The following is a 13,210-nucleotide window of genomic DNA, read 5'->3' on the forward strand; positions in this document are numbered from 1 at the left end:
TACTGTTGATTGTGTCAAAGAAGGCTGTCAATTAAAGTTTCTTAATTACTTCAGCAGCTTGTGGAACATCATACATACTGATCACATACATATTTGACCAACTCGACACCCTGTTCTTTTATTGGTCATGACAGTTTGCCCTCAATAACATGACTACCATGAGCAACCTTGCCACATTGTAACTATACATCCTTTTTTTTGCTTCTGTTTATGAGAAATGAAGTTCTGTGTCTCTGTTTAGTGTGCGGCTGTGACTTGGTGCATGCGGGTTTCTTCCACCATTCTGGTGAGTACATCTGTACAAAGGACTACCAGCGGCTCTATGGGACCCAGTGTGACAGCTGTAACCAGTACATCACCGGAGAGGTGGTGTCTGCCCTGGGGAGAACGTACCACCCAGACTGCTTTGTCTGCAGCATCTGCAAGTAAAGAATGAGTGTTTCTTCATGTAGACCTAAATGTTGGCAGGCAGATAGTCAAACAGACAGACTGATTGAGTCAGGCAGTCAAAGTAATAAAAAGTTATTTGGACTCGCATTCATCTTGTAAATCTATACTTGGTAGTAGTCTGTCTGAGATCAGTAATAAATTCAGATGAAGGGATCAGACAAAAAAAAAAGAAAGAATAAAATCCAGTTTAATAATCACAGTGGGGATTGAAGACCGGTCAGGACAGGTTGTCTGATGACTTACTCGAGTGGCAAGGTTCAGTGTTCTGGTGCTCCTGGTGTCAGCAGATTTATGGATCATGACATAAAAGTATTATTTAACCAGGGGGATTATCTTACTCTAACCTTAAAGAAGTGCTGTGATTCCATAAGTACAACTTAAACATGACGATCAACAAGTAGATATTGTGAGCAAAATGAACTACGCAGAAAATTAACAGACTTACTCTGCGTGAATGTTTTCTGTCATAACACAGAGATGCAAACCTTTCAAAAAAAAAAAAAGATTGATTAAAAACATAATTGCAAGATGTTTGTGTTGAAATTCTGCTCCACATAAAAATGATCCCTGGCCTGAGTGTAGTGGTTTACATGTTTGCTTGCCAAGTGAAAAGATGCTGCTTCATTTCCAGCCGGAGGCACAGATCCCCTTTGGGGTTGTGTCATGAAGGGCATCTGGTGTAAAGCTCAGCCAAATTAAACCTGCAGAGCCGCCTGCTGTGGTGACCCCTTGTGGCAAGGCAGCATTTTTTTTAAAGTAAGACATCGTAGTTGTTTCTCACACGACTTTAGAAGAGGCCTGCTTAGATTACTGTGTACGAGTAAGCTGTGTGTTAAAATGTTCTTGGTTTCTTAAGAACAGCTCCTGTGTCTGCCTCACGGGCTCTGTGCTCGCCTCTGCTTTTACCCTGAAATATTATCCCATACCTCACTGGGTATGAAGCGTTATTCATTTTAACTGTTACGCACTGAGAATCTGACAAAGATTTCCAGAGCTGAGAGCAACATTTAATCCTCGCAACTTTGACATCAGCCTGGAGATCTCGTTTTATTCTTTGCTACATTCAAACTGCAGAAATACTCCTCTGACACTGCCGATGGTAGTTTTTGACAGTATTTATGTTATTAAAAATGTCCCAGTGTAAAAAAGAATTTGCTAAATGTTCGTTTTCAATGCTGGGAAAGTTTTCATGTATAATGTAAGGGTAGCAGAAATAATGGCAAATATTGTGTGAAACTTCTGCTAAAGAAACTTGGAATTACCTGCACCAATACTACTTACGTACATCGATACTGTTCAACTTGGGAGTACAAGCAAATTGGAATTTCGTGTGTTTTCTGATTGGGTAAACTGTGAATTATCTATCACCCTATCTGCATTCTGCATGGCATTACTGAAATGGTTTTTTTATGCGTGCTTTCCCAGAAGCCCATTTCCAATTGGAGACAGAGTGACCTTCTGTGGGAAAAAGTGTGTGTGTCAGCAGTGTTCACTTTCTCTGAACAGCGACAAGCCCGTCAAGGTCCACGGACCAAGCTGTAAGAAACAAACACGTACACACACACAAATGAAAATATACGCTCACTGATGTGTACAACACCATACACAGCAACAACATATCTCACATTTTCTTCACTAGACAAAGGATAAGCCAACACACATTATCCAGTTCTTCAAAAGCTGTGCAGGTATTACTTTGTAATAATTATTTTTCTATGAATATTTCAAGGAAATGCATGGTGTTTTAAATAGAATATACTCAACTCAAAGGTTCATTTACTAGCCTGTAGAATATGCAAAATGTCATGTTTGATACTCCAACAAATTAAAGAAATGGAAGAAATAAATATGTGTCCAGCTTTGAGTATTTAAGTTTGTGTGTGTAACTAAATCCCATCAAGTCCCATTCATCAAACCTAACACAAGCAGAAGAAGATTCAGAAGAAGAAGAAGATTTTTTAAAAAAGCTATTAGCTATGGTTTTTCCCTGCCTAATGATATTTAACTGACTCATATCTTTGTGATTCATCCAGCATGTAAGACTGTTTGTTCCCCTACAAATGAACACCTAGAGTTGCACAGTCCACCTGCTGAACGCTGCAAAAACACAGCATCTTTGTAGGTGTGTAGCTGCAGGGAGATACTTCCAAACACACCCACAAACACAGAAGGTGGCCTGCTGCTTCAGGTAGTCCTGGTAGCTCCATCTGGCAGAGACAGTGTGACTGTCACGACAGGAGAGAGGGATGAGGAAGAGAGGAGGAGGAGGTAGAGAAGTGATGAGAGGTTGGCAGAGCAGAAAGGCAAGGACATAAAAGGGGAGTGATAAATGCATAAATGCTCAAAGTGTTCCTGCCTGTTCCTATCGTACATGTGTGCGTTCTCATTACCGCGCTTCCTGCTTTTCCTCTCCCCTCTCCTCCCCTCCCCTCCAGACTGTGCCGGCTGTGGTGAGGAGATCAAACAGGGTCAGTCTCTGCTGGCTTTGGAGAGACAGTGGCACGTCAGTTGTTTTAAATGCCGAACATGCGGCTGCGCCCTCACTGGAGAGTACATCAGCAAGTAGGTGGCTTGATCCTTCCTATCTCAAGTCAGTCATAGGTGTGCTTGGGCAAATATCAAACGTTTCTTCAAGCAATCCACATCAAAAGCCACTGCACAGAATCTGCCTCCTGTATCCAGACTTTTAATTCTGAAACTACCGTACTAGAAAATTGCACGTTTAAAACATTTGTCATCAAGTTGTGGAAAGGTTGAGGTTTTTTACTCATTTTTCTACTATTTACTATCAAAATTAAATTGAAATGTTGCACTTGCTTTGTAAATCTTTACAGGATGAATAGTTGTGGAGTAAACTGTGAGCTTTTTGTCTTTCTCACTGTTTCTCACTGTTCAGAGATGGGATACCTTACTGTGAGACTGACTACCACAGTCAGTTTGGGATCAGGTGTGAGAGCTGTAACAGGTACATAAGTGGCAAAGTACTTGAGGTGAGTGCATTTTTCTGTTGTGTATGTGTGCTTTTGGGAATATGCGTGCATGCTTAAAGACAGCTGGGAACGACAGTGGGAATGTGCGTGTTCTGTGCTTGTCAGTGTGAGCTGGTCTATAAAAAGCTGCAAAAAAATGCAGCTGTCCCTCTTTAAATGAAGTGCTGACTGATGACGAAGCAGCTTTGGAAACCCGACAAAGCAACACTTCCCCATCTCCTTCACACTATTCATCTTTTTTTTCCCTGTTTCTTATCATGCCTCTCCTCCTTCTTCACTCTGCATTGTTTTTCTGTTTCTTATCACCACTCTGTTCCCGTTTTCTCATCTGTACCATTTGCTTTTGCCATTTTGTGTCTGATTTTCCTTTCCTTTCCTTTCCTTTCCTGCAGGCTGGAGGAAAACATTACCACCCCAGCTGTGCGAGATGTGCCCGCTGTCACATGATGTTCCTAGAAGGAGAAGAAATGTACCTGACAGGTAATCAGGATATTGTGTGTTAACTAGCAAAATAAGTTTCCCTTGTATGAAGTGGAAGAAAATTCCACTATCAACCTGAACTTGGATAAAACAAAGCTTAACATTTAATAATAATTATAACTTCTGAATATAAAAGTCTGAATATATTTGTTAGGAAATCAATTTAGTCTGAATTTATGTCTCCATAGTCACAAATGTGCTTCTGCATTTGTACAGTTAACAGGCATAAAAATAGACTTCTAGCTTCAATTGAATTAGTACCCTGCAAGTATCCAGATGGCCTCTGTGTGATTCTGCATCTGTGGAAGTGTGTGTGTGTGTGTGTGTGTGTGTGTGTGTGTGTGTGTGTGTGTGTGTGTGTGTGTGTGTGTGTGTGTGTGTGTGTTGGTATTACTAATGTTGTGGGGACATTAACATGTTTACTCATATTTTGAGGACAAGCTTCCCTTATGGCAAATACTTATAATAATTTAATGACTTCTAGGTAAGTGTATATGTATGTGTATGTTTACACCTGTGGTGGACACAGACATAAGACTAAGATTTAGATCTTGGTACTTGGCTAAAATGTCCTCAGTTCCAACTAATGTACCATGCGTCATTTCCTGAAACCTCTGCAAAGGACTGCATGAGAAGGATTTGGGGGTTTATGTCTGAGTGTGTGTGTATGTGTATATATTAAAAAAAGACCAGGAATGTCAGTGAAAAATACCTTGACCTTATAAAAGATTGCGGTAACAGCCATTATATAGGTTATTGATCTCAAGTATAACACTTGTGGTAAATACACAGAAACCCACACATCCCCCTCCTCTGTCACACAGAGAGGTTGGAGTCAATTACCTGTCAGCCTTCACCTCCTCCACTGTTTCCATTACTCTCAGCTGTCACTGACAGAATTATCCTAAATGATGTTACCATCACCAGGTTTTAAATTTAATCATCCAGGAAATGTTGTTTTATAAATCAGATAACAATGACTAAAGTTAATGAGTTCAATCATGGAGATACATGAAGATAAAGAAAACTCTTGTTGTGTATATATATATGATGAATTTAGTTTGAGTCCCACATATTCAAAGAGCATGCAGCATTTATATCATGATAATACTGCTAAGTATGAATTAAAATTGGCAGATTTCTTATACCTGACAGGTGTGTTCATTTGTCATAGAACAAAGAGTTTTTATACAGTCTGACAGAGAACAGCAGGAAGATTTCCTGAAGCGTTATTTATGGTAATTGGGTTGAATCAGTCAGAGGGATAAGGAGCTCTGCTTCCTTAGTAGTGTGGAGTGGAGGGAGTTGTGATGGGTTGTCCATAATGGAGAGCAGTTTGTTCAGTGACCTCCTGTCCCTCACTGACTCAAACGGCTCCAAACTCTGGCCAGTGATGGTTCCAGCCTTGTGAATCAATTTGTTAATCCTACTCGCATCTCTGGTGCTGATGCTGCCCTGCCTAGCAGACAACAGCAAAGAAGAAAAACAAATAACAAACAGGGAGTGAAACATTATAAAAAAAAATCAAAAATACAGAAAATATGTACAAAAACTTAACAAATAACAAACTAAGTGTACTGAAAGGCATACTATGAAGAACATATGGGAAAAACATGGGTGCACTGCACACAGAAAGAACTGAGGTTAAACAGAGGCTAAATACACAAGTGGAACCTAATTGGTGAAAACAATTAGGAAAAAGCAGCAAATCACAGCAGTGAGTAAAGACAAGAAGCAAACCAACTGGACACATGAGAAAGGAGACTGCTGAATAAAACAGGAAGTGACCAAAGGAGCACACACAGACCCGGAGTGGGTGGCTGGAACACACACCAAGAAAATACAAGATGAAAACAGATATTATAAAATAGTGCAAGTGATAAAAAATTTAAAAAAAAGTAGGACAGGACAAGAAAAAAAATTGTGAACACTTGGCTTAATGGAGGGAAATTTAAATTTAATATTAAGTTGCTGTACCGTAACATGTGGCCGACAGGCACAGTGTCAGAGTTGCCACACAGGGTGGCACCTCCTGTTTCAGCTCATTGTCATTCTGCTGCTCTACCTCTCAAAGCCACCAGTAAAACTAAGCATTTGCATATAGTACTTGAAGACCACATATGTGAGCTTTTTAATCTATACCTGTAAGCGTGTACATTATATTCTTTATAGATGTGTTTGAGACTAATATGTGTGTCTGTGTGCTGAGCTCCTGTAAACTGCCCCAAGGTTACATTCACTCCTTTTGATTACTTTAGACATGTAGGAGGCCCGAGCAATCACCCACGTGAGGCACACTCAATTACGACACACACACGTACACCCACTCGTACATGCACACACAAACTCGAAATCCATCTCATGACACATGTCTAGAATAAGAAGTGGTTTGTGTGTGCAAGTGCATACAAAAACTGGTTTGTGTGGTGGTAGGGATTAGGAATGGGAATTAATGAGAATTTAGAGATTCCAATTCCATTATTTGATCCCTTATCGATTCTCTTATTGATTGTCATGAGGTTCTCATTGGCTCAGTTTCAAGAGTCACCATCATTGCTAAGCAGCAGTAAAGAAAATACATTCATGCAAATTAATTGCATGCTGTGGGTCAAATGTTTGCTGAGGTATTTGCCCTCTTTGCTTTGATCAGTGTTGGAGTCGTCACTCAAAAAAGTCATTATTACACATATTACACGGGACATTCTTCTTTCAAGTAATGTGGTACATTACTTGATTACTCCCAGGAAAAAGTAATTTGTGATCCTACTCGTTATATTAATTTCATAACAATATGTAAAAATATAAAAACCCCACACACACAAACACAAATTCCCAGTGAGAACACAGATCTCTAAGATCTTTCTCTTAGTAGAATCCAAAGCTAGCTGCAACAAAGCAAAGATGAAAACCAGCACAAAAAAGCAATCGCCTTCCGCTTTAGAAACGTGAACAGATAGAAACGGAGGCTGCAGCCTGTTTGCTCCTCTGCTTGTTACCTGTTGAAGTTCAGGGTCTGGCTGCTGAGGTCGGTATTGACTGAGCTTTCACTCTGGGTTCTTGGCTAGCTTAGCATTAGCATGCTCTCTCGGTGGATGCTTGCAAAGAACCAAAGTTATGTTAGCAGCATAAAGCAGTTGTTTCTGTCCAGGATTTTCCACTTTGCCATTTATCTCGTCCTTTTGTGCAATAAAAAGTTCATATCCACGCTCTAGACTGCGTCACTATTTTCCTCCTCTTACACGTGAACTGAAATCAGCTGATTGTAATTAGAGTTCAAGAACTGTTTTATGAACTAAAAATGGATGCTAGCATCTTCAAAACGGTTAAAGGATTGAATTGCTGTTATGGTTTTCCTTTCCCTTCATTCTCAACAACATTCTCAACAAAAACTTGGATTTAATGTTAGTTAATTTCCTTTCTTTAAAAATTAGCAGCAGACCATGGTGTTTTTGTTTTTTTGTGTTTCGTTTAAATGGCGAATTACATTTTCCCTTCAGGTTTGGGGCCGCTGCTTAAAAGACGTCTTTTAATTCATTTTATCATCATTACATAAATATAATGGTGGTAAAAGAAAGCACATCTTTTAGAAGCGGTACTGTAACCGGAAGGTCGCCGGTTCGATCCCCGGGCTCTCTGTCCTGGTCGTTGTGTCCTTGGACAAGATACTTTACCCTACTGCCTACTGGTGTTGGCCAGAGGGGCCGATGGCGCGCTATGGCAGCCTCGCTTCTGTCAGTCTGCCCCAGGGAAGCTGTGGCTACAACTGTAGCTTGCCTCCACCAGTGTGTGAATGTGAGAGTGAATGAATAGTGGTATTGTAAAGCGCTTTGGGTGCCTTGAAAAGCGCTGTATAAATCCAATCCATTATTATTATTACAGCCAATCAATGCTCAGTGATCACAGCTGAGTGATAAGCGATGCCAAAGAGAATCATTTTTGTTTGGCAGAATCAGTTTTTGTTTGAATGAAATGTTCCTTTCCAAGTAGAAACTGATGATTAACCACATATATTTACTCTTTACTTGGCGTAGTCTCAGTTTCAAAAGACATACAGTATGCACTTCATGTGCTCAGTGTGTACACACTTTGTATTGGCAGCATGGCTCAGCAATAAGGAAAATTTTCTGAATATTTAAATATCTTTTTATAGACTACACTTAGAATTTCAAATGGTACAAATATATAAATGTTATTACTACTTCCCTGGGTTTCACACTGGTTGCCTTCGCCTCATATTTTTGAATAGAGTTAAGATCAGATGGCCAGTTTGTTCCACTGATTACCCTTATTTTGCATAAAGTCTGTACAAAGACAGCAGAGCCTTCATTCCTACATCCCACATCTGCATGTAAGAAAAAAAAAACCCAAATATCTCAGGTTACTTTATAATGGCACTATTGTTAAAAGAAAAAATAAATAGGCATGCAGCTAGTTTTCTCAGAGTTTATTTTGCACTGTGTTTGAGACTGAATTCTTTTTCACTGCACAATTTAAATTCTCCTCATCCTGTAGAAAAAGGATTTCAAGTCCAAGGCCACACATCTGTTTGACAGCAGAGTTAAAGACCGTGGGTGGGACGGGGGTGCACTGAATCACCACGCATGGTTCCTGTCTACACTATTGATTTTGTGTGGGTGTTTGTGTGAGAGCGGTGTGTGTACTTATTGGGCGTGCATAGCCTCCTGCTTTGTGTGTGCGTGTGTGTGTGCGTGTGCGTGTGTGTGTGTGTGTGTGTATGTGTGTTGCAGATTTATGGTGTTGATGGTGGTTGTATATTAGAGTCATGATCAACTAACTGAGTTCTTTTTGCTGGCCTGCACCGCCCCAGGGCTCAAGAAAAATGATACATAGGCAACGTGTGTGTGTACACATGCATTTATTTGTGTGTGTGTGTGTGTGCGCGCGCGTGCGTGCGTGCGTGTGCGTGTGTGCGTGTGTGCACACGTGTGCTCAGGGTGGATATATTACTGTCATTATCAGATCTACATGGATATAACATCCTGACATTAGTGGTCGATTGTTATAAGAGCTACGAGATCTCATTCATTGCCTCTTTCCTCTCTTGCGCTGTAGTTCACCCTGCTCTTCTTTGTTTACTGTTGCTCATTCTTCTCTCTTTTCCCCTTAATTACTTCACTTCTTTTTCATTCACAAAATTCTTTTGCCATAACTGTTAAAGCACAATTATGCCAACACAGTCAAAAAAATATAAACAACAACACAATTATAATGTCGCATCCTGGAATATTTGATGTAATATTTTTGCGCTTTAACACTTGTTTTACTTTCTCTTTTCTGTTTAAAAAGGATGGTACAATCATGCCGGCTTCCTTAATGGAACAATTTTGAAACGTACTTAGTTTTTTTTTTTAGTCTACAATGTAATATAAGCAATGAGAAGTATTCACAGAAGCACAGCATGAAAACATGATAGCAAAACTAAAGAAAAAGTACTGAATGTATTTTTTATAATCAAGTACAGCGATAGAAGTTTCCATATGGTTGATGATAAATCAGCTGGCTAAATCATTGCTATAGAATACAAGAAGACCCAAGTTTAAGCAAAGTAAGGCTTCTACTTCAATATTAATAACTTTGTGGACATTATTAGAAACATACAACATGCAGTTCAGCATTATTCACTTGTTCATTCTTTTCAGTTCCATTCTTGTTATTTGTGCAATACTGTTTATTGTGTCTTATTTGCTAATATCTGTTGCATTTTAGGCAAAACCACAACAAGGAGGTAGAGAGGCAGGTTGCAAATAGTAACTTTATTGACCATAAAGTTGTTAACAAAACACAATGCAGAGCGTTAGCAGCAAATTCCAAGTCTAAGTCGTTTTATAAAAGCTGAAAGAAGACACAGGATAAAAGCTTGATAAAATGACAGACTGAGAAGTCATACATGCTAAAGACCCACCAGGTGGAAATGGCTAGTATAAGGTTCATATAGACTAAATTAGACAATAAGGATAGTGGGAAATGAGCAAAGGCAGGAAATAGAGCTACATGAGGGACAGGCCTTCAAAATAAAATAGGGAGTCACTAAAAGATGACATGGCAAAAACAACAAAATTTGGGGATCACGTGTCTTAAATTGTTTTCACACATTCAGAATGTCACTAAACATTAATGACAGGTGAAGATGATGACATGAATAAGAGTTGGCCAAACTAAAAAGATGAGTTACTGTGAGAAAAACATCTGTTTAATTATGGTTGGGATATTTCAGTTTAGACAAAGGAGTGGACAGAATTTTTATTTTTCCCTCTTGATATTTATCTGTGTAGGAAACTACAAGAGCGACATCCTCTCTTATCAGTTTAGATAAACTGCCTCCACACACACACACACACACACACACACACACACACACACACACACACACACACACACACACACACACACACACACACAGTGTCTCATGTGTGTGTGTGTGTGTGTGTGTGTGTGTGTGTGTGTGTGTGTGTGTGTGTGTGTGTGTGTGTGTGTGTGTGTGCCTTTGATTGATGTTGATGCACTTGAGAAAAGCTGATCTGCTCTTCATAGGATCCCATAAAACTGTATGGCTGCTGCCCACACGCAATAAACAAAGTAAACTGAGATAAAATCCCATGTGTGTATGTGCAGGTTCAGAGGTTTGGCACCCCATGTGTAAAGAAGCAGCTCGGCTGGAGAGGAAACTGAGGGTGAGTGTTACTCAAAATACCTGCAAGCCCCTGCTCTTCCTCTCTGTTTCTGTTTTTGTCCTCTCAGTGGTTCTCTCTTTCATGCTGTGTCTGAAATGTCTCACTGTTGTTTTAAAAGCAGGTATGTCGCTCTTAGCATTGTAAGAAATGTGCTCAAATCTGCCCTCAGCGAATTTAGTTTTATATATAAAAATTTGGATAAATAGACTTTATTTTGCTGTTCATTTATAAAAGATTTCATTGTAATATATAGTTCGTCACCAGATTGTTCATACTATTGTTGTAGCTTTATTTAACAGAAATTGTCCAAACACAGCATAAAGTCTTATTGTATTTTTTCAAAGCATTTCATCGAAAGTAGAGCTGCAGACCTGCACTTTGACAGCTCTTGCCAGAGCCTGGTGTGATCATGAACATGCAAATAATAATCATCACACCATGGCAGAAAAGGAAGTTGTAACTTTACAAAACACATACACACACCTACACACACCTACACACACCTACACACACACACAGGGAATATGAATGTTAAAAGCAGGAAATTAACATTTGTTGTCAAATGATTGCTCAGCTCAACCGGGAAGTGAACACGTCAAGAAAAAAAGTGAGATTCAGCTATTCCAGCACATAGAGGAACATTTACAAGAACACTTACATGATTAAGAGTTGGCTTAATAATGCTGTCACAGTAAAAACATAACAGGTACAGAAGTGTTAGTTTGCAGCTATAATATTCAGTACAAAGTGGTTCTCTATCCTGAAAGATTAATACTGAAGAAAAAGTCAGGTATCCGCCTTTTTAAGTCTTTGTATGAAGTCAAACAGATTTGATATCTATAATATTACACAGTTCTGGCTGTGAGCAGAGAAGCTCCATCCACTTGCTTTATATTACAAACAAAAAAGCAGCATTAACAAAACACAATTTTTTAAGTGAGAGGCTAGATAAAGTATTTTAGTTTACTTATTTATTTTAAATTTGGTCTATATTGACATTTAATATCACACGGTTGATGCATGATTTTGCAGCTGCACCTGCATGCTGTGAATCTCCTGTTCTACCACATCTATTGGATGTTGATCTGGTGACTGTGGAGGCCATCTGGACTCATTGTAATGTTCCAGAAACCCTTTTTGGGGTGGTTTCAGCTTGGTGTGACTTGGTGCGTTAACTTACAGCTATTAGAAGATGAGCACACTGAGGCTTGATGCTGAGTAGTAAGGATGGAGTCCAGAGTGTGTCCCATAGACCATCATACCACCATCATTATACCACTTTAAGTGTTGATACAAGGCAGGATGGATCCAGGCTTTCATGTTGTTTACACCAAATTCTCACCCTGCCGTTCAAATGTTTGAGCAGAATTCAAGGCTTATTACCAGGTGACCGTTTTCCAATTGTCTGCCGCCCAGTTTTGGTGAGCCGATGTAAATTATAGCCTCAGTTTCCTGTGGTACTGGAGGTACTGGTGGTACTGGGTAACCAACTCAAGGTTTGAGGTGATGTGCTTTCAGAGATGATCTTCTGGATACCTTGGCTGTAACGAGTGATTATTTGAGTTACTGCTCCAGGTTCACTTTTTTGAGTAATGCATTAAATTAAAGTACTTTTCTGCGCTCACTGTTGTATTTAAGCTAACTTTATTCACCTTCTTGCTCTCACTGACATTTGTCCCACCAGCTGAGACGTACCTCCGAGACAGCATCCATTTCTCCTCCAGGCTCCTCTCCTCTCCTTGGCTCTCCTCACCGGCTCATCTGTGTGAGTAACCGTCACCATGGCTACGCCATGGTTGCGCCCTCAGCTGTCACAGTCACATCTGTCACTCAAACATAACCAGCATAGACAGAAGCACAAAAGAGACCCTTAAAGCTCAGGCGGTCTGTGCTATCAGTCTCTCAGCAGACTTCTTGTCTGTCTGTTGCCTCTCCCTGCCTTACTGTATGCCTACTAAAAGCAAATTGCCAGACTACTAAAGCCTTAATATGCCTTTTATAATAAGCAGGCTTTTATCTTAAGCCCTTTAGTTTCCTATCCAGAGTTATTGTCTTACGGTGCACACTTTTTAGCTCTATCTTAGATCGTTTAATGTCATGTTTAAATTTTTACTGGCCCATCAAAGATTTCAGTTTAACCTGCTCACCTGAATGTTTACCATTGCCTCATTTCCCTTCCTGTATGCTACCATATGTGTGATTTTCTATGCAAGAATTTGGGTGCCTCTTCTGTTGGTGATCGAGATTGGCTGTTTACAGCCAGTCTTCTACTTATGGTTTGGTCTTCATTTAATGTGTATCCCTGTCTACCTGTCTCTCTCTAACAGGCTAAGGGTGATGGGGATGTTTTGGAATATAAGCAGGTGGCAGCACTTCCCAGGGTTAAAGCCATATATGACATTCAGCGGCCCGACATTATTCCTTATCAGGCCGACCATGCACAGACGCACCTCTCAGATGACACTTTGGAGAGATGCAACCGTAGGCAGGTAGTCACACACACACAAACTCACTATTTGAATTTCTTCCGGTAAAAATAAATTGACCATAAGGTATTAAGAATAATGAACAGTAACAAATATCTTTTATTTCTCCTCA

The 13,210-nt window shown here is 39.8% G+C and overlaps 1 protein-coding gene across 4 annotated transcripts in view; it reads left to right on the forward strand.

The window, feature by feature from the left end:
• The window catches only part of LOC146660897 (actin-binding LIM protein 3-like), a 55,547-nt gene that overhangs the window by 18,345 nt on the left and 23,992 nt on the right, over positions 1-13,210 (forward strand). For all 4 annotated transcript variants that reach the window (XM_085420949.1, XM_085420952.1, XM_085420951.1 and 1 more), the window contains 8 exons: positions 242-425; positions 1,876-1,988; positions 2,886-3,012; positions 3,347-3,440; positions 3,833-3,920; positions 10,554-10,612; positions 12,297-12,377; positions 12,940-13,101. In XM_085420949.1, coding sequence (XP_085277075.1) covers positions 242-425; positions 1,876-1,988; positions 2,886-3,012; positions 3,347-3,440; positions 3,833-3,920; positions 10,554-10,612; positions 12,297-12,377; positions 12,940-13,101 — 908 coding nt within the window. The remainder of the gene's footprint in view (positions 1-241; positions 426-1,875; positions 1,989-2,885; positions 3,013-3,346; positions 3,441-3,832; positions 3,921-10,553; positions 10,613-12,296; positions 12,378-12,939; positions 13,102-13,210) is intronic.

This window comes from Rhamphochromis longiceps, linkage group LG10, assembly GCF_057381845.1.
Source record: "Rhamphochromis longiceps isolate RC_006_pf linkage group LG10, R_longiceps_female_GT1.1, whole genome shotgun sequence".
Classification (NCBI taxonomy): domain Eukaryota; kingdom Metazoa; phylum Chordata; class Actinopteri; order Cichliformes; family Cichlidae; genus Rhamphochromis; species Rhamphochromis longiceps.